This window comes from Meriones unguiculatus, chromosome 4 (assembly GCF_030254825.1).
Source record: "Meriones unguiculatus strain TT.TT164.6M chromosome 4, Bangor_MerUng_6.1, whole genome shotgun sequence".
NCBI lineage: Eukaryota > Metazoa > Chordata > Mammalia > Rodentia > Muridae > Meriones > Meriones unguiculatus.
Window position 1 is genome coordinate 23,553,817 of NC_083352.1, and position 22,033 is coordinate 23,575,849.

At 37.9% G+C, this 22,033-nt stretch overlaps 1 protein-coding gene and 1 non-coding gene across 16 annotated transcripts in view; one reads left to right on the forward strand and one right to left on the reverse strand.

Moving 5' to 3' along the window:
• Positions 1–22,033, reverse strand: part of Nrg1 (neuregulin 1) — a 1,043,775-nt gene that overhangs the window by 26,502 nt on the left and 995,240 nt on the right. For 11 of the 15 annotated variants that reach the window (XM_060381586.1, XM_060381585.1, XM_060381587.1 and 8 more), the window contains 2 exons: positions 13,391–13,520; positions 892–950 (listed from right to left, as the gene is read on the reverse strand). In XM_060381586.1, the coding sequence (XP_060237569.1) occupies positions 892–950; positions 13,391–13,520 (189 nt within the window). Of the gene's footprint in view, positions 1–891; positions 951–1,516; positions 1,585–13,390; positions 13,521–22,033 lie in introns of those variants that run through there. The other 4 variants (XM_021639217.2, XM_060381592.1, XM_021639210.2 and 1 more) reach the window with 2 other exon arrangements.
• LOC132653888 (U6atac minor spliceosomal RNA) lies at positions 20,053–20,180 on the forward strand. The gene has a single exon (XR_009591715.1). It is a non-coding gene; the product is annotated as a U6atac minor spliceosomal RNA (small nuclear RNA).

Below are 22,033 nucleotides of genomic sequence, written 5' to 3' on the forward strand. Positions count from 1 at the left end.
TCTGGTTTAGCTACCCAGGTGGTCAGCTATCAGGTGAAGTAAGCAGCTTAGGAACGATGTTTAAAACATCATGATCTCACAGACATCAGCCTAAAGTTGTCAGTTTTACATTAAATGTTCACATGCTTATTCTAGATTTCAATTATTATATTTTAAAATATTAGTTTTCAAAATAATAATAGCTATTTTCTTTTAAGATAACATGAATATCCATACTAAGATATACTGAGGGAATGATAATTATTATTTAAACTCATTCTGAGTTACTTATTTCCCAAGAAACATAAATATAAACCTGGATATTTCCTTTGCTGGGAAATACTTGTTAATTTTCCTACCCAGCATTGTTTTGTTTGTTTGCCTTATGCCTACATGTGAACTGTGGTTAATGAAGAAAAACATCTGAACCCTTTTTGTGATGTTTATTTGTTATGAATAACACATTTTGAGCCAAAATTAACTTACCATCATTTCAAGTATATAGGGGTTACAGTCTAACAACAGCCTTTGCAGGATGTTGACATTGGATACAGAAGATGGACTGTTTGGTGGAATGATTTTATTTTATCAATACAAGTGCAAGTTTGAAATGTCTTTATTATTTCCCTCCTTGATGTTGACTATCAATTTGCATCACATTGTGCAGTGCCAATTTCAGAAACATCTGGAGCCTCCCACACCTATTAGTAACTCAGAGTCGACTAGTCACAAACAGAGAGAGTAACACAATGGCTTTGTTAATGTTCTCATGCGACAGGCAGAGGCAGTCAATATTAGACCTGGTGGAACGCTCTAGCTCTAGGTGACTCTGAGGGGAGATGGAGCAACAAGAAAGCAGCACCGACTGAGCATGCTCCTATTCAGGCAGAGACAGAAAGGGAGTGGACGTACTGTAGAAGTTGGCCATTACGTAGTTTTGGCAACGATCACCAGTAAACTCATTTGGGCACCTGAGAGAAGAAACAAAAAAACAATGGTAGAAAAAACAGAGAAAAAGAGAAGAGGTGAATATATGCTAGAGAGAAGCTCCTGCAGTGTCATTGACTGCACTTGGTGAGTTCACCCTCAGGAACCGATGCTTTGTCCTAATCATGGCTTTCAGACTCTGACATCTCCCCAGTGCTTACAAATTTGGACAATCTGCAGTTTACAGCCCTGTATGACAGTGAGATTCTGTGATTCTGTGTGAATGCTTTCTTCCAAGGGAATGACAAAACAAATATGATGTTTTATTCATCTAGTCAAAGAAGTTGGTAGAAAATGGTTTGGGGTTGGTTCACTGCTATGACTCCCAGAATCACAGGCTAAACTTACTGGCCATTGCTTCCTATTTTAACTTTGGGAACTAAGTGAATGACACGTAGCTGAGACTACAGAAAATGGGTTTATGTCCTGAGTGGAGAAGCCATAATTAGAACAAAAGCAATCAGTTACAAACGAGCTGTAAAAGCACCAAGTGGTTGCAATTGTTGCTGTAGTTTGGGGAGAAAGCAGATTTCAGATTATTTGAACATACTTTCTTGGGTTTGGACTTTCATGGGCACATTCTCAGTACATCTTGCTCCAGTGAATCCAGGTTGGCACCTAGAGGGCAAAAATGTGATAAGCAATCGAACGCTCAAGACACTGAACTTTCAGCTTGGTACCTTTCCTCCCAGGGGATATGGAGTCCTAAAAATGACCTGGTGCTGAACGACACAGAAAAGACAAGACACAACACTGAGGAACCCAGTGTCGCCAAACTGCAGCTTACTGATTTTGCTGCTTTCTTCAGTCTTCAGATTAGTTACTGAAATTTAACTCTACAGAGGCTGTGGCCTCACCCTGGGTGTCACTGTGTTAAAACGCTGCAATAGATATTAACTCTTGTGGTCTCACTCACTTCTTTTGTTAACGAAAGACTTTGAGCCTTTTATCTTATTGTGTATGTACTCGGGTTTCTACCCATTTTGTTGTACAGGCTCTGAGATTTCTACTCATTTCGTAGCTGTTTGTTAAACTGTTAAGTTGAAATATTGAAGCAAAATAAATCACTTTCATTCTCAATGAAGGTGACAATTCCTATTTCTTTTACCCCCTCAGGTCCTACAAATTCAGCCTTATTTTTAATATCATTGAAAGAATCCAAGTAAAATTTTGTTGGTAAAATTTCATTCATCCAACTACCTCCATTAAAAAAAATACACTTTTGAAATTAAAAGTTATCCTTATACAGAAGTACATATGAAATGCCACTTTTATGTTTATGGTTGAATAGTCTGAACTTATGTAAGTGTTGTATTTAATTTGCTTGTGTCAATTTACTTGTCAAAATTCAAGACTCTTGATATACTTAAGACCAGACAATGGAGCCATGCTTAGACATGAAAGTCTTTTTTTGTTCATATTGCTTTTAAATCTAGCATTTAAAGTATTTTAGATTGGGGTTAATTTACCTAATATCATGTCCTAATAAAGAGGTATTGGAGAGTTCTAGAAAGCAAGTATACTTAGAGGTAAAAATTCATAACTGAATGTTCAACACCCACAGTCACATAGTTCATCATAGCTGTCCAAAGCTACCTAACAAAATTTCCCATGCTAGTACTGACTTGTGATTTTTATATGTCCTTCTCTAGAGTAAATAAGACAGAACACTATCATTTTGGCATTAAATATGTGAATAAATCTGCTATACCAACCTAAGAGTGATTTCTTTAACTTTCAGGCCAAGCTCAATAGGAAAAAAACAAAACAAAACAAAATGTTGTCAAGTAATTTGATACATGAAAATTTCTGATTGCATGGAGTTAAAAAAATAGTATCAATTCCAGGATTCTTATCACATGAGTGCTTGGACAGTGTAAGTGTGGTCATTAAGAAGAACATCAGTAGGGCAGAGAGATGAGTCAGCAGTTAAGAATGTATGGTGTTCTAGCATAGGACCCAATTTCAATTCCTAGTGCCACATTAGATAGCTTAACAACGACTTGTAGCTATAGCTCCAGAGATTCTGATGCCCTCTTCTGGCCTGCGTGTGCACCTGCACTCATGTGCATCTACTCCTTACCACACATATACATAATTATAAAAATAAACATTAAAGAAATTATCAATAAATCTACATAATAAATGAATGTGCTGAGATGGTTCCTTTGAAGTCTTGAAACACTTGGAAAAACTGATTGTTTTGCTAATAATTCTTTGCTGGAGGAATTAGAGAAAGATCTGCCTAGAACAATATATAAGAACTAACCTATGAAGTAGGAAGGAGTATTTCCACAAAGATGTCATCTTATATGCTTATATAAGAATGCCTAGATGGATATTAAAGTAAAAATACTCCACGTAGCTCATTTGATCAAATCACTTCTGAATAAAATAAACTTTTGTTTGTTTGCTCATGAGTTCAGAACCATAATCCCACAAGACATTTCTACACTTGAGTCTAGAATTACAGATACATTCCACAGTGACAATTTCATCTACTTGTTTGCTTTTTGGAAAAACACTAAAAATATCATATTGAGCATACTATAATCTATATTTCTATAATTAATATGGCATAATATTCAATTCTCTCTGTGTGTGTGTGTGTGTGTGTGTGTGTATGAGAGAGAGAGAGAAAGTGAGAGAAAGACAGACAGACTGACAGACAGACAGGAGGTGGAAAATAAAGGTTTACCTGAGGTAAGAACTGCTCATACTGCTCATATTCTAAGACTATGATTTGAATAAAAAGCTAAGGAATCAAGAGTTAATTGAGAGAAGTAAGGCATTTATTAGGAAATTACAATTTAGGCATATTAAATGCCAGACATGTGATGAAAGGCCATGTGTCAACGATACAAATAGGGTTTAAAACAAAACACACAACTTTCCTATATATATTCTAATCACTATGAATTTTGTGTGTATCCTAGGAGATCATCATTGTGGAATATTGGGTTAGTTCTGTTACGTGATCATACAAAATACTTGGTCCAATAACACTGCAACATAATGATCTTTGTTCTAGATATAGCTACTCTTTAAAAAATTTTTTATTATTTATTATAATTTATTCACTTTGTATCCTGGCTGTGGCCCCCTCCCTCATCTCCTCCCAATCCATCCCTCCCTCTCACCCTCTTCTCCTCCTATGGCCATCTCCTAGTCCACTGATAGGAGAGGTCCTCCTCCACTTCTATCTGACCCTCGCCTATCAGGTCTTATCAGAACTGGCTGCATCATCTGCCTAAGTGGCCTGGCAAGGCCCCCAGGGGGAGGTGATCAGAAAGCCTGCCACTGAGTTCATACCAGAGACAGCCCCTGCTCCCTTTACTAGGGAACACACTCGGAGACTGAGTTTATGGGCTACATCTGAGCCTGTGTTTTAGGTCCTCTCTGTGTATGGTCCTTGTTTGGGGTATCAGTCTCTGCAGGCCTCCAAGGGCCCAGTTTTTTTTTTACTCTGTTGGTCTCACTGAGTGAGGGAACCCAGAAACAGAAAGACACACACGGTATATACTTACTCATAAGTGGTTATTTGACATATAATATAGGATAAACATACTAAAATTAATAGTCCTAAAGAAGCTAGGGAAGATGCTAAATCCTCATTCCAAAAGGCAAATCAGATATCAGAAGCAGAAGACAGGGAACAGGACAGGAGTCTTCTACAGACAGCCTCTGAAAGACTACTGATTAAGCTATTGAAGCAGTGGCTGAGACTCATAGTCAAACTTTGGGCAGAGTGCACAGAATTTTATGAAAGAAGGGGGAGATAGAAAGACCTAGAGGGAAGAGGAGCTCCAAAAGGATACAGCTACTCTTAATGGAATAAAAATTCTGCTTTTCTCTGTGAATCGCTCTTCCAATTTGATGTCAGCTGACTCCATCTCCTTTCTCTACGAGGGACTTCTTCCCTGTTTCTCTCATTGTGCCTTGTCATATGCCTGGCCTAGACTTCTTTAACTGTGCTAGCTATGTTCTGATGAATGTGAATGATGGTCAATATCAGAGAAACTCTATCTCTTCTGCCTAACCTAGAGCTTAGATGATGTCTAATTTTAACTGCAGTGTCTGGTAAAGAACTGTACACCAAAAACTTCTACAAGTAAATTGATCTGTTAAAACAAGTTAATCTTAACATCTACTTTTTATCTTTATAGTTTATAATAGAATTTCCTCTGTGGATTCTCAAATAAGTTTTAATAGAAATTACCAGTATCTGGAGATTTCCTCTCCCAAGAAGAAACCTTTAACACTATTTGCCATTTTAAAGAGAATGGGCTATGATTATTTAAGAGAAAGCCTATTACCTAAGCATTAAATCTTGTTGCTTAAACACCAATTCACCTAAGATTCAATAAAGCAGAACTGTGATCTAACCAAGACTTTTGTCTAACAGCAGTAACAGAAATACTAGGATTTTTCAAAATGACATTAGCCTTAAAATGACACATAAAATGGTACTATGTATTCTTAATTTTGCATAGTGCCTGATAAAATAATTTCATTTAAGTCTATATTAAGATAAATTCTGAGCAATGCCAAAAGTTGTTTAAGCCTAGAGTCCAGGTATGATTAATATAGTCTTGTCTTCATATGTGAGGATCACAGCCTTTCTTTCACTTTTAAGGTACATGATTTTTCTTTTATCCAGTTAGCAATCCCTAACAATTTTCTGTAATTGTTCAAACCAGGAGTACTGGCAATCATAATTCACTCATTTAATTAAATTAGTATACATAGTTGAATTTTAGAAAAACTCCATGAATGACTGGATACATTTACTAAGGATTCAATCATCGATGCATGTGTTTTGAGAATTAGTTTAGACATATTCATACTCTAGACATATTCAAAGATGTTTAAAAATTCCCAAGAAATATCTGGTTATATAGGGTTGGCCAATTTTATAGACTATTTATCAGTTACAGTCAACTTGTAAGCCATCTTCAGACATCTTCCTTCCTTTGTTTCCTAGTTTCATCTTTGTCTCTTGAGAACACTAGAGAGAAGAAAGCCGACAGTCCATATTCCCCCCGCCCCCATTTAGTCATCATTTCACAATGAAACATTTGGCCAGTTTTTAAAATACCCTGTCAGAAAGAATACATGTCTTTCTGTTCTCCTTCAGTGCTAACTGTGGCATTTCCTTTTACACTGTAAAACACATGAACTTATCTACTTGGTATTGATATTGACAAAAATCAACTCATGGAAACATCAATAAACTCATTCTTGGGAATACTGACTAGTTTGTGCTTGATGTCAAAGTCTCCTGCTGTCACTCTGGAAACCTCAGTTGCCCATGGATTCAGCACTCAGACTTCTGGGCTGCTTTTCCACAGTATCACATTGCAAACACAGACTTTTCTCACCCTGTAGCTGGTCTGGTATTCTGGCCAGAGCTCGCCTACTCACTGGCTGAGTATCTGTGTTGTAGATTATTTTTCTCCCAAACGTATTGTTACTATTAGTCTGCATTTTTCTAAGATGAATCTTATTCTGTTATCAGCTTTTAAGTGAAATTACTTGAGGCTTATATATGTTTTTCTAATTTGTGTTTTAGTGCTCTTTACAGCGTCATCTGCAAAAGCCATTCATTTCCTCAAGAGAATGCCCTCCTTAACATCATTAAAGAAAATACTAAACAAAAAATGTTCCAATAATGTTTCTTTCAGATCAAGCATATACCTCCCATTACTGCTCAGCTGGTATGTGCTTTCCCATTCTTTTATTATGACCCTGGGACTAACTTCCAATCAATGAGATAACAGAATATATATAGTAACCTCATAGGGCTCGTGAGTAAATACTGAGGAAAAGCACACACACAGACACAAACTTCTATATTGCCCTAGGTCTCAAATGTTGTGTTTCCACACTAACAGTTAGTGTGGCAGTGCTGAAAAACACATCTCTCCTTGCCTGAGCCTTGGGCCTTACCTAACACTCTGTACTCCTTCTAGTGAAATGCTCACCCAGAGACTAAAACTCTCATGAGCATTTATCCAACATGATGCATCCTTAAGTCAAGGCAAACAACTTCAGTCGATACGGGATCAATGCATCCTGTATCTTACCATGCTACAGTGACAAATGACATACTGGCTGCTCATCCATTGTCTGTCTTTCTCTCTGGGGGATACTCTTACTTCAGTTAAAAGGCCCTGAGGCACTTTCTCATTCTCTCTGTGCTAACAGACCTACTTTATGACAAGGCATCTAAATGGTTTCTTTTAAATTATTTAATACAAATATTTTAAAACAGTGCATTTTTATTTAACATAGACCATCTTAAGGTGATGGCTTCATATTTTTCTGTCCCTTTTACAAAGCCTTTGTCTTTCATTCCTTAAGGTCCTCACTAAGCATACTGTTGGCTCCCTAAATGTCTTCATGACACTCAGTACATCAATAATTGATTATTAAATCGATTGCTCAAACATGGGTATTATTTTCAATGGCCCATATCTTTTAAAGGAAGAGGCCAGTGTGGTTTTGTTCTTCCCTGGATGCTCAGCACGAACTCAGGCCTGCCTCATGGGAACTCAATAAACACACATGGTTGCTATCTGATGCAAGAAAGACAAAGGAAGTGAATTGTGCAGAGGTGAGACAATGTTCTAATTCTAGACAGAACTGCACCTAAATTGGTTCCTGCAGGATTTTCTTCAATCTACTCTAGGAAATCCAAGATATTTACAAATATTAAGAGTGGTAGGATTCTATGTATGAAAGAAACTGAAGACACAGTTGTTGCCAGAGCTCAGTGTCTAGACTTGTAAGACTCCCATCAATTTCTCTCACAAATGTTTCTGATAAATATGATGGCACCCAAGAATGGAGAAGTTCACTATAAAGAAGCTCCTCTGCAGTTGGAATCAGGATGGCATGTACGGTGCTCTTATGACTCAAATGAATTCTAATTTCGCCTGTTTGTGTCAACTCATTGGCTGATGAACAGCACACACACCACCTCTGCTACTACTCTGGCAGTATTTTGTGAAACCTTAGCCTTAGCTAGTGTCTTTGACTTTTTCTTTGAATCATGCTCAGTCGCTGGGTTTTCATATCATGTGTAGCTAAACATATCCTTCTGTTCATGGTGTTATTTTCCTGGCTTCCAAAGTTACCCTGGCTCCTTACTGGCCATCACAATGTGTGAAGTTCCCTGTTCAGCCTTTAGAACACATAACTAACTAATGGCACTACCAAAAGAGTTGTTTGTGTTTGTTTCCCTTCCTGGAGCAGAGCTGTGCTATTCTGGATAGCAAGGCACCATGTTCATTCTCATATCCAGATCCTACAAATTTAGTATTTGTGTGTCTATATATAAGGAGGCATGAGGACAGGAATAGGCTATAAAATTAGGTAAGAGGACATGGAAACAAAGAAGAAAGGACAAGGGAGCAGGGGTAAGGATACATGTGGTATGAAAGAAGAAAGGATGCTCCTAAGGTGGGAGAACAGAATATAGGGAAGAAGGAGAGAGATGGGGGGGGGGGAAAGAAAAATTATAAAACTTAATTGTTTGAAGAGTGCCAGAATGAAACATTTCTTTATGTTGATAAAAAATAAAGGAAAGAAAAGGAGATCTTCAAGGAAAGCCTAGTATGCTGCAAGGACTCTGTAAAAGTTTGTAAACACTCCTGTTCCTAGTCCTTTCTTTCCCTTTACATTCTAGTTACCTTAAAAGTCAGCACCGTGCTATTTGGAATATATTACTTCCTTAGCCATTTCATTTCCTTATACATGTAGAACGTCTAGGGACCTGAGACTATGACTTATGTTTTTTTTTTTTCAGTGTTTTTAAAAGGGCCTCTTCCCACAAAGCAGTCTACAGGCAAATATTATCATTTCATTTACTGAATTTAAGTTAGAGTAGCATGTTACTGTGACTTTATCTTCAACAGTTTTATTTATGTAATGATCTTTTAACAATAAATACAGCATGATCTACACAAATGTATAAATATTAATTATACAAACTTACAAGACCAGGGTAAAGGAAACACTATCTCTTAAAGTAGATTGATTTCTGAGTTTTAATTTTGATTTTTTTTTAAATCTTTGGTGAACAAAGATATTAATATGGTGATTAGGGATGTAAATAATCCATCATATGCAAAGTTACAATGCTAGCTGGTGGCTTCATAAAAGCCATAAAAACTTACAAATAAACTTAGAGCCAGCATGGTACCTTTAATCCCTGTACTCAGGGAGGCAGAGGCAGGCATATTGCTTTGAGTTCAAGGCTAACATAGTTCTACAAAGCTTTCTAGGACAGCCAAAACTACAGAGAGAAACCCTGACTCACCTCCCCCACAAAATAAATGAAACCAAGCAAGAGAAAGAGAGAGAGAGAGAGAGAGAGAGAGAGAGAGAGAGAGAGAGAGAGAGAGAGAGAACTTACGGATTAACCATGATTTAAACATGGTAACATGACCATATTTATTTTTCAGTGTCTGCACAGAAAATAGTACCATTTACTTTTTATTCTTAAAAAAGAAAAAAAAAGGCTTGTTGGAGTTAAAAGTACTTTAGCAGAAATGAACTCATTTAATTTTTCTGATTCTCTGGGGGAAAGTTTTGGAGAACATATTAATTCTATGTTATAAATTAAGACAGTGTCCAGGGGGTTGAAATTGGAAAGACAAAAGACTTCTTAACAAAATTGGTGGTTAAAATCCAAATCCCACACTGGAAGCCTGTATCGGTCCACTGGGCAACATATCACATTTACAAGTATTGTCTGTTGTAAAAATAAATTTTAGCTTAAAAAACATCCCATTCATATCTTGTAAGCCAGCTCTCTACTGAACTGCTCAGAGCAATGGACAGAAGGGAAGTGAAGAAAGATTCTGGACAATTTCATGTTGAAATGATTTTGTTGCTTTGGACCATAGAATGATAGAGCATCAGAAGCCAGGAACCGTTTCAGTTCCTCTCTCCTCTTTCTGTAATCTGGAATAGTAACTAATACGTTTTTTTTTTTTTTTTTTTTGATAAATCTTAAATTTATCTGAAGAGAGAAGAGTAATATAAAAGAGGAGAACCAATGCTCTAATCCACATCTATTCCCTACAGGCAAATCCATGTAACCATCAAACCTCTCCTATGAGAACTATTTAACTGTATTATGGCTATTCCATTTGGTACACCTTGTTCTAAGCAGAGGGACCAAAGATATTTGCTGTAAAGTCCAGTTCAACTCCCAAGAAGACAAAGGTGGATTAGGTGCCCAGAGAGACTCCTTGGAAACTTCTGTGCTTGTGGTGCCTCTGAGTCATGTCTTTGGTCAAGGATAAAGTTGACTTTGAATAATGTGGCTCAGGCTTCAGCAATGTTTTTGCTCTGGGCAGATGGGCCATATGGAAACTATGAACTGGCTTCATAGACAGGACCTCAGTGAGCCAATGGAACATTTTTATGCTTTCCGTTTTTATTCAAGTGCTTTAGTGAACAATACATTACCATAGGATATACATATTAAGTGACTTTTTAAAAATTCTGAGTTATTATTTTATCATTATAGATGATTTTAATATAAGATGGTTTTATCAAAAAAGTTTTTCATTTAACAAGGCTTGATCTGTTTTTATGATACATGTAAGAACTCTGATTCTTTTATTTGTTTGCTCTGTTTGTTTGTTTGAGACAGTTTTTCTGTGTAGTCTTGGGCTTGCTTTATAGACCAGGCTGGCCTTGAACTCACAGAGATTAGCCTGCCTCTACCTCCTCAAGTTCTGGGATTACAGGTATGCACCATCATGCCAGGCTAAGTACTCCTATTCATAAATGAAGGCACTGGTTTATTTTGATGCCTCAATCAAGTTGCACTCTAAAAAATAAGGGAGAATTAAAATCAAAGATATTAAAGATTTTCTCTATAAAAAGAAAAGTAATAAATAAAAAGTCCTTAAAAATATTTTTGTTAAAACAAAAGGGAAAGAAGGAAAGAAAGGTAATTTTCTAAGAATTAAAAGATAAGCCTGATTCACCAGACAATTGGTTTGAGTGGTGGGAAGTGTTCATTCTCAGTTTGCTAATTCAATAATTACTACAGAGGTAACAAGCTTTTCACTTCAACATTTACCAAGAAGAACAGAAGTACTTTTTCTTTTCCTGGATAGTACTTAAAGTTTAATGAGACACTGTGTGGGTGAAGAAAACTCACAGCTGTTGGCATGGTACCAAAATGGAGCAGATGAACAGCACGCATGCAGTTGTGTGCTTTGTGTAGGATAAGGGAGGGCTGAGAATAGGTGAAATTAATATGTGGAAAAATAACTGCTTCGGTTCCTTAGAGGTATTCAGAACCTATAGTATGCACTCATGCAGCCTGTAAATCTTTGCAAAGGCTGTGATAAGGAATAATCGCATTTCATCATTGTCATTAAAACATAGTGGCCTTAGATGTTCTTCTACAGAGGTCAAAATTCAAGACATAGATAATATGGAGGTAGAATTGTTTAAAATGGGGAAATTTTAAAGAAATATAATTTACGTATATTTTTTCAAGGAGGTTTATTAAAACACAATGATATTTTATGTCTAAGATCACACTCTTTTCCAGTAAAATAAATGAACCTCACATCTTACAGGTTGTAATTCTTTGCATCTCCATTTTCCATGTGATAGAAGCTCTTATAGGAGGCTATAAAATGTTCTCATCTCTACTCACCATAATAAACATGGGGGGGTTCTCATCTTGTGAGGTTTTTATAGCAAATCAGCAGGACTGAAGGCTAAAACTGAAAACTGGCCATATGCAGACACAACTGAATAATTCTTATGATTACAACTAATTTTAACATTAAGAGTGATTTTAATAATATCCCTAACGTAGTATCATGCACATATAAAGCAAATTGGCTTTCCTTATACTTGGCTGTTTTTATCTTGCTTTTTAAAAAAGCTTAATGAGACTCCTACATAAAAACTTTACTAGCTGAGAATCTAAGATTAAAATTCTATACTTCACTCTAAGACATGATTTGCCTTGGTAAATGGTCTCCATTGATAAAATCCACCACACATCCTCCCACAACATGAGCTGGCACCGCTGCTTCTTAAGAAGACTATTTTCTTCCTTTTTTTTTTTTTTTTTTGAAGGGCCTCACATTTCCCAGGTTGGCTTGAAGTTCACTGTGAAGCCTAGGAAGAAGCCCTTGAACTTCTGATCCTTTCTAGTGCCCAGATTAAAGGCATGTACTGCCACCATCACATCCAGTTTATACAGAGCCAGGGGCTTGGGGCATGCTGGGAAAGCATTCTATCAATTGTACCATAGGCCCCATCCAAGACACAAAACATCTATTATCTATATCAAATTATGAGTCCATATAACTAACATGGGACAGCTATCAATAGACTTAAAATGTATGACAAAATAAACACATGCATCTTAATCGTCCTACTGATTTTTCTTTTACGAGAAAGTTTAAATAGTTGTTATACCAATTTAAAAAAAAAACACAGCTTTATGTTACTGGTGAGAGACTAAAAACTTGATACTTCTTTTTATTGCTGTTGGGTTTTGTTTGTTTGTTTGTTTTTTGTTTTTAAGACAGGGTTTCTCTGTATAGCCCTCGCTGTCCTGAAACTTGCTCTGAAGACCAGGCTGGCCTCAAACTCAGAGATCGCCTGCCTCTGCCTCCCAAGTGCTGGGAGTAAAGATGTGTGCCACTTCACTTGACTACACTTAATTTTCTTAACTGTACATCTACTAGCCTTCCTTGTCATTGGAAGGAAAGGTACGATTTAGGCACAGACAACACTGTTTTTTTATGATGATGTTGCTGCCACACTCTAAATGCATTCTGAATACCTGTGCCTTGCTTTTGTTTGTTTCTGTTTTGTTTTGTTTTAAATAACTAGAAAGAGCAACTTAAAGTTTGTTTTAAAAAAACAATTATGGGTTCATAACATAATCCCAATTTTAAAAAATTGTTCAGCAGGTCACTTTCTGCTCTCCTGCTTTGGCTAGCTGTCCTGTTCACCTTGCAGGTGAGCACCGGGGAAAAGAAGAGTGTTACCTTACAAGTCATCTGTACATGGGTAAAAAATTAGGGATCCAAATTTATAGAGTTCAACAATATTTGCATATTTATTTCATTAGCTTTTAAGGACAACCATGAGGAAAGCAAAATTATACATATGAAGGCCAAAAAAAAAAAAAAAAGCCCCAACAAAAACCAAAACCAACAAAACCAACCAAACAACAACCAAAAGCAAACAACACCAACAAACACTGAAAAGAGTAAAACTAAGTCTGGACATGACAGAGATGATGGCAGATGGTATAAATATTTCAAAAACCCTCCACAAATAAATCAGCATTATTTAACAGGATGCAACAAAATAGGGAAAAAGAAGCAGTTGCAGATATAAGTCACAGGGAGAATTCATTTCTTACTTGCACAAGTATCTTGGAGGGTTTGACAGGTCTTTCACCATAAAGCACTGGCCTCCATTTACACAGAAAGTTTTCTCATCCTCAACACATTTTACAAGATGGCTGGTTCCAGTTGTGGATGTAGATGTGGCTGGAAAGGGGGGAAAAAAAAAGAAGAGGAGAGTTTGACACTCTGTTTTGTAAAGAGAACCACCACTGTGATCAAATACAATTCCTTCTCTAGCAAAGCTCAAATGTGATGGTATCCAATCACATCAACGATAGAAATGTAATAGTAATAACTGATAAAATAATTCATTTTGGCACCTGTATAGTATGTGTATGTTCGGTTTTTGCATTTTAAACAACTGACAACAAAGTGTCTGGTGGCCAACATTCTTTTGAAGAAATGGAGATAGTTTGTTATCTCTAGAAATGTACAATCTGCTATAGGACTCATCTATTTGGAACCGGGAACACAGAAGCAAGCCATACTTTGGCTTATAAAATCTTCATTTGGTAACCTGAATGTCTTATGGAAGAAAAGCTGAAAAGGAATGACCACTGAGCACACACATTAATTGAAACCAAGTACCTTGTTCTGAGGCTCAAGGGCACTTAGCATCAGGGCCTCTCCTTTTTTACATGGCAATGAACACTGGGACAGGGCTTCATGTCAGTAAATGCTCACCACTGATATCAATCAGGATAAGAAGCCGCAAGCCAGTCAAGATTCTGTCTACTTTTTCAGGAAGAAAATCGATTTTGAGATGAAATTTTTATCTTATCTACTGACTTATTCCTGTAGATGTTTAAATCCCTCATCTCTTGTCACTTCTGGTTTATTACTTGCATGGCTCAGTGTTCTTCTGTACACTGACTTGACCCACTATGTACTGTTTCTCCATTTTAGTCTACTCTGATTTTTTTTCATTTCTTTTCAAAGTACATTTTTGTCAAATTTTTAAACCAATTTTTCTACTCTTTTATTTTCATTTTTCCTAGTCAACATCTTGATTATTCAGGTTCTGATTTCTCATAGCCTTTCTTGTTTCCTGTCCTCCTGTCTATGGCACCACAGCTTTTAGAAGGAAGAGTGAAGGAAAGGCAGACTGCTTGAACTTCAAGAAGTGATCTCATTCAAATCCCTTTTAGAAGCCTTTGATTCCCGCTCTCCTAAATGTCTCATTCTAAAAACAGGGCTGATGTCAACCACAGACAATTTTTATGCAGAGTATGCTCACTATAGATAAAGTATCAGTGGATGAGGAAAGAAGAAGCACAATTTTCTTATTTAATAACCAGAATCATGAAAAACTTGACAAAAGGGCTAGCTAGACCCAGCTCCATGATGTAACCTCTACTAGGATTTTGTGATGTATAGAATGTTTACCCAGGGACTTCCGCAAAGCAGGCACTGAGCTACATCATTTCTGGCCTAAGGCAGCTTTTACTTACTTCAATAAAAGACCTTTTTTAAATGTCACTAAAGGAATCCTTTAGAAATCTACAAACCAAACCAAAGCTTGGTGACTACCTGCCTACTGTCAGCTACGTTAGCAGAACCCCTATCACAATGAGAAGAATGTAATTTACATCATTTGGTTCATAAAGTCATAGCATAGAGAACATTTCTATACACCATACAGCACATGCTTTTAGCCAAACAATATGTCTTCTCAGGAAAAACTGCTTATATAGGTGTATTAATTCTTAATTTGTGGCAACTGCTTTTAGTTGATGAGGAATAAGGCTGCCTTAACCGTGAAAGGTTTTGTCTTAAGGCTTTCAATTGCTGACAGCTTTCCACTTGCTAACTCACTTGGCTGGGTATCCTTCCTGTCCCCATTCAGCAAGGAGGGTATGTAGCACCTGCAGTGACTTGTCACTTCACTTTGCTGCTGAAGGGTGCCGATCCACGAGCAGTTCCCAGTGGTGTCTGAATGCGTAACATGGTGGTAAAGACGTCTTTTGCCCAACTTGAGTAGCCCATTTGGAAAGTCTCTTTCAGAGTAAATCCTATGGCATTTTACTGACACCTAAACCAACATCCTCAACAAATGGAGGATGGCACATGAACACTGGACAAAGAAAAGCAAAACGTAACTGCTGCCCCACACTGGAATCTCATTGTTTCTTAGGGGATGTGATGGGAGAGGGCCTGGTTTGCAACTGAAGTCACCAAATAACTGTAAGGTACTCAATAAACACAGACAGCCTGCTCTATTATAACTGCTTGCCAAAAATTCATAAACCATCACTTTGGTTAAGTAATTAAAGTGATGAATGGGTTAAGAGAAATATCTGAGAGTCTTTTAAATATGATTTGGTTCTACATTCTACCTAACTTATAAGTGAACAAGAAAAATAGATCGTGATATAAGCCAAAGTCAGATATGTCAACCTTACTCCATGGACTTGCTGACCTTGTGGGATTATCAAAATCACTAAGATTAATAAATGCACATTAAAACAAAAAATAGCTCTTTGCTTCCTTCTTAAAGATATCTCTCTCTGAAGTGATTATTCTTTTATAATGCCTCAAAGTACCTAGCCCTAACTCATTTTACTGGGGCGGGGGGGGGATCTTAGATCATTACATTGACAGTAGTAATGAGACATTTGATATAAGCTAATTCCTGGAAATGAGGTAGCAGCTTTCGTACACAGTCATGACTGTTGGGCTTAGCATTTTTTCAACAGCAGCATTAAAAACCCCATGAATTGTAAAGCAGCAAGTTAAGTCCTAGGTGATGCTTGGTGTGAACTGACTGGGTACATCTGCTCTGAAACAACAGCCAGACTCAAGAGTGAGCTGTAGTTTTCAGAGGAACCTGCCAGAAAAACAGGGTGTTATGCTCACCCTGTGGAGTCTTTTGGCCAGCTTTTCTTTTCTTCTTGGGTAAATATGGTATGCGAGTCTATACATTTCATAGTGATAGCCTGGTCCTTTGGCTTCTACACAGACATTGCTAGGTCATATTCCATTTGTTGATGATGCCAAAAATACCAATAAAGCAACAGAACAGGACTCACACACCAAGGCACATGGACACCCTTGTTTTGGATGGAGCTGCAAGAAGGAATTAGGGACTGCAGGGAGAATACATTTCACCACACAAAGGGTGTTCTGCACTGATCCCACCCAGTGTGCACTGATTATGCCCATCCGCCTCTGCTTTGTAAGCAGACTGCCATAATGCAGGTGCTAACTTTTACTTAGTGTTATGAATGGCAAGAACAAAACTAGCTGGGCTAGCCTTGGCACACCTATAATTAGAGCCAAAGGGCATATGAAATGATAAGAATAAGACTTCAAGACCAGCTTGAATTACAGAATGAGACCGTCTTAACAATAAAACATGTACAAAGAGGACTTGATTGTTCTTGTGTTGACTGTGTATATGAATGCACTAACGCAGAAGTACTTTCCACGGCAAGTGAGCAAATAACATGCAAGGAGAAAAAGCGCAAATAAGGGAGTAACTTATTGTCAGAGAATGCATCGATTATGACAATATAAGTCAGCGATACTGATCATTGCCAAAGAAGCTGGATATTTCCCTGCCCCATAAAGGCTCTGAAAATCAAAGTCCACTATTTAGGGGGCTAGGAAAGTCCTTAGCTGTATGCTAAGATTCCCTTGATTCCTTTCTCTTTGCATACTGCACACCTTTCTTTTCTCTGTCCTTTCAAACTTCATTGCCTGCCCATTACAGGTAATGGTCATAACTAAAGTTGACTACGGCCAATGTTTCTTTAAAGGAAGCTATTTAGGTAAGCTACAGAGCAATGACCACTGCTGCTCTTAATGCAGAGAAGCACCAAGCCCAGGCCACAACTGTGCCAATGACTAGCAGTCTCCTACCCAGGGGACAGTTCAGTTCAATTCAGCCACAAAACTGTGATGCTAGGGGCTGTTACAAAGTTGGCTGCAAGATTGTTTTCTGTGGTAGTCCTGCACTCAGATGATGCCACTAGGCCAACACTGGCACATGAACACTGGACAAAGAAAAGCAAAACATAACTGCTGCCCACACTGGAATCTCATTGTTTCTTAGGGGATGTGATGGGAGAGGGCCTGGTTTGCAACTGAAGTCACCAAATAACTGTAAGGTACTCAATAAACACAGACAGCCTGCTCTATTATAACTGCTTGCCAAGAATTCATAAACCATCACTTTGGTTAAGTAATTAAAGTGATGAATGGGTTAAGAGAAATATCTGAGAGTCTTTTAAATATGATTTGGTTCTACATTCAGCATCTACACAATTCCATCATTTTCTTACTGAAGTTCCACATTACAAAAACCAAAACATACTTACACGATTACAAATTAGTGTAATCATTAAACACTATAAACTATTTTAAGTCAGGGTCTCATTGCATTGCCCAGGTGGATGCAGGCCTTAGGATGCAGGCCTCCTGCCTCAGCCTTCTGAGTAGCTGGGGTTTTATAGGTGACTGTCACGGCCCTGAGCTTTACAGTAGTATAATGCTCGTCTGATATGAAACACAAGAATAAAAACCACATTTGTAACTTAGTTTCTGAGCATTCCACTATTGCCTACTTTTGTAAATACACTGGCTCAACATCTTGAATAACAACTTGGTATTTTCTACTCATTACTAAGAATTTCTTCTTGGAAGCACACATGTTTTTCTCCAGAGTAGCTAAAGCTAAAACAAAAGTAATTCTGGGCAGATGGTTCCCTTTCCTTCATTTTAAACACTGTTTTCCTCATTAGTAAAGCAGACATACAGCAGCAACAGACTAAGACATGGCACAAACACACACCTCTGGTATGATGCCAGGCCGTGTTCCATGGACACTTAGCAGGAATTAGAAGTAGTACCGGTATACACCTGAGAGGAATCAGGCTGTCCTTCCTGAAGGACTGTGTTCAATACACTTTCTACTCATTTACTTGTGGAAAATTGGATAAACATAAGGTTTTCTCAATGAACTATTTAAACTTACAATAACAACAACAACAACAACAATAATAATAATAATAATAATAATAAAACCCAAACAATATCAGCCTCCCTATATGAAGCAGCCATACTACGAAATCAAAGTTTTTAACCTTACCTGTATTTTCAATGCTTATGTATTTAGAAATCTGCATGCTTTCTTGCTCATCCATAGTCTGTTGGGTTTTGTTGTTGTTATTTAAGCCAAAACCCCCCTCAAATGATTATCCTCATCTAGAATAGGATAGGGCTCCTCTGCTGGAAGCACTCCATACTGCTGGAAATTGTTTCAGTGACTCTTGAGGGTGAAGCACTTTGGAGCAGAAGCCAAGCAAGAAAAGTTCTGCTATCCTCCCCACGCAGCTTCTCTCCACAGTAAGGGATGAAGGGGATGTTAGGAACAGTCATTAGTTCTCCGCAGGAAAAGCCAGAGCCACACCGGAACCACAGAAGCACTGTGGGTTGGCATTTTTTTTTTCCTGCATAGTAATTCAACCCTTTGCTGAATAGCTTATAGGTACTTGCAAAAGGGAAAAAAAAAAAAAAAAAAAAACGCCTGGAGGAGATAGGAGACACTCTTCTGAATCTTGGAGATCATCAGAGGTCATATTGTGCCTTTAAGGAACACCCATTCCTAAGACTTCCCCCCTTAAACTGATGCTAGGTAGGACTGGGTTGGCTCCCTAAGAAAAATAACTATGGGCATGGCAAAGAGGGGGGTAGAGCTTTGCTGTTGTAACTCCGCCCAACCAGTAACCCAAAGATGCTCCCCTTTTCTTGGAAGACTTGTTACATCCTCCAAGACATTTCTGTCACTGAGACATTGTCTAATAACATGATTAGACTGTCTCATGAGAGGTCACAGAAAAACAGCAACTTGCAGAGTTGAAAGATACTATTTTCAGCAATCATATTAACATACATAAGTAATAGTCATAACCAAAGTTGCTACAGCTAAAAATTCAAAAGCTGTACACAACTGTATGCACAAACAAAACACATATACATTATGACCTGCTCGCTTTTATATTGACCATGTATATGATTTCTTCTTCACTGAACGTTGCTATAAAACACACACACACACACACACACACACACGAAAGGACAGGAGTAAGCATTGTTCACTAGTACAGTCTTTGCCTAGAGTGTGCAAGGCCCTATATTCTATCACCAGCTCTGAAAAAGACAAGAGAGGCCCATACAGGAGAAAAGAAAAGAAACAATGAGGATAAGAGAAAAGAGAAAGAAAGGGAGAGAGAGAGAAGACAAAGAGAGAGGGAGACAGAAAAAGGAGAGGGGGAGAGAGGAAAAGAGGGAGGGAGCATGGAGGAGAGGACAGAGAGGAGTCAATAGGATCAGTAAAGCAAACTTCATGGGACCATGGAAACCTTGGAACGAGAAGTTTTAATTTCAATAGCACACTAGGTTATCTGTACTCAAGGCTTACTTAGTAAACTAGGGCAAGAGTTTGCGGACATCCTACCAAATGGAAATTTATCTAAAGAAGTCGACACAAAAGTCCAATGGAGATTAACTAGCTTAAAGCCTGGACATATGTTTGTGTCCCACTTAAACTCATATCAAATGGAAGGACCAGAAAGGACCCTTGTATATCTTATAACATCCTGTATATTAAAAGAGGATATATGCCATCTCAAGAGTAGATGTCTTAATAAAATACTGGAGTTAAGAATTCAAATGTGTGTTGTATGAAAGGAGAGAAGGTTAGCACTCCCCTTGACAAGGATGGAAGAGGCCCTTGGGCCTAACAACATGCATATGGTTAAGGCATTGCCACACCTATTTCGTGGCATCTAACCACTGTTTTTAGATAAACAAGAAAGAGGACCCCCCCCAGGTAAGATGATCAATCCTCACTTAGAAAGACAAATGGGAGGTGTATGGGACATAGGAGAAAACAAGTAACCGGATAGGAGCCTACTGCAGAGGGCCCCTGAAAGACTCTACCTAGCAGTGTATCAAAGCAGATACTAAGACTCATAACCAAACCTTCGGCAGAGTGCAGGGAATCATATGAAAGAAGGGGAGTTAGTGTGACATGGAAAGGATAGGAGCTCCACAAGGACCAAATATAACTGGGCACAGGGGTCTTTTCTGAGACTGACACTCCACCAAGGACCATGTATGGATATAACCTAGAACCTCTGCTCTGATGAAGCCCGTGGTAGCTCAGTAACCAATTGGTTTCCCATAGTAAGGGGAACAGGGACTATTTCTGACAAGAACTCAATGGCAGGCTCTTTGACCTCCCCAACCCCCAAGGGAGGAGCAGTCCTGCTAGGCCACAGAGGAGGACTTTGCAGCCAGTCCTGAAGATACCTGTTAAAACAGTATCAGATTAAAGGGGAGGAGGTCCTCCCCAATCAGTAGACTTGGAAAGGGGCAGGGAGGAGATGAGGGAGGGAGGGAGGGTCTGGGAGGGACTGAGGGAATAGGATACAGGTGGGATACAGAGTTAATAAAAGGTAACTAATAATAAAATAAAATAAAATTGTATATCTAAAAAAAACAAGACAAAAAAAAAGAATTCAAATGTACACAGAGGCAGGCTTCTCAAAGTCATGCAAATGTATGAACAACAGTCTGTTTTGTTTCAGTGAACATACATTAGGGCTGAAGGGGAGTATTAAGACCATTTTTTAACTACTTCTTTCCATTACAAGCCCCAAGAAGCCCCTAATATTATTTCTTTCTTTCCAGCAGAATGAGAAGTAACCTTTGTATGTCTTCCCTCATAAAACAAAGTTCTGTTTGGTTTTTTTCTTGTTGTTGTTATTGGAAGACCAAGGTCATCTGTAGCTAAACAGAAAACCCATTTTAAGTTCCCAGACATTGCTAAGAAAATTACTTGGTCTTATTAGACAGTGTTATCCTTAGAAAAATAAGATTATCAGTAAGGTTATTTTCACATATACAAGTTGCTATTTTTCCCTGATGGCACACTTAATTCACAATAGTCTAATTATGCTATTTTACAACTTACATAACAATTCACAGTGGCACAAATGTCTTAGAGGATGCCACAGCTTTTCCTAAGTAACAGAGAGTGTCTTTGGATAACTGGCTAGGTGGAGTGAAAATAGGAAATGTACACTATTCTCTTTGTAAAGTCAATAGCTTTTTATTGTTGTTGTTTTTGTTTGTTTGTTTGCTTGTTTCGGTTAGGAAGCCAATTCCAGAAACAAAGTTCTGCTATATATTTTCAAGAAACCATTGACATTTTATGAGTATAAGCTTTCTATAGCTAGAGGTCCAGGCTCTCTCTTGATCTTTTTCCCATTAATGTATATTCTGAAGGCTTGGACTAACTGCCTACAAAGCAAATATCAGCAGCCCATCTGGCTGCCTTACCTTGGTCTATTTCTAGATATCACACATTAAATGTTGATGGTACACAGGCTTTATTCTGCATTTTCTACCATGATCAATGTGTTTGGGAGAAGGTCACGCCATTGTAGGGAATATTATCCTGCCATTGTCGAGGCTAGACAAAAATTTCACCAGTGACAGAATAAATCAAAACAAAAGAATTTAACTGCCAACAATGATCAAGTATTCAGTTATTCAACCAGAGCTGGAATTACCATGCGACACTTAATGACATCAGTTAATTTATTCTTCCTCTAAAATGTGTTTGGAAACGAAAGCAGATGAAAGGTCAA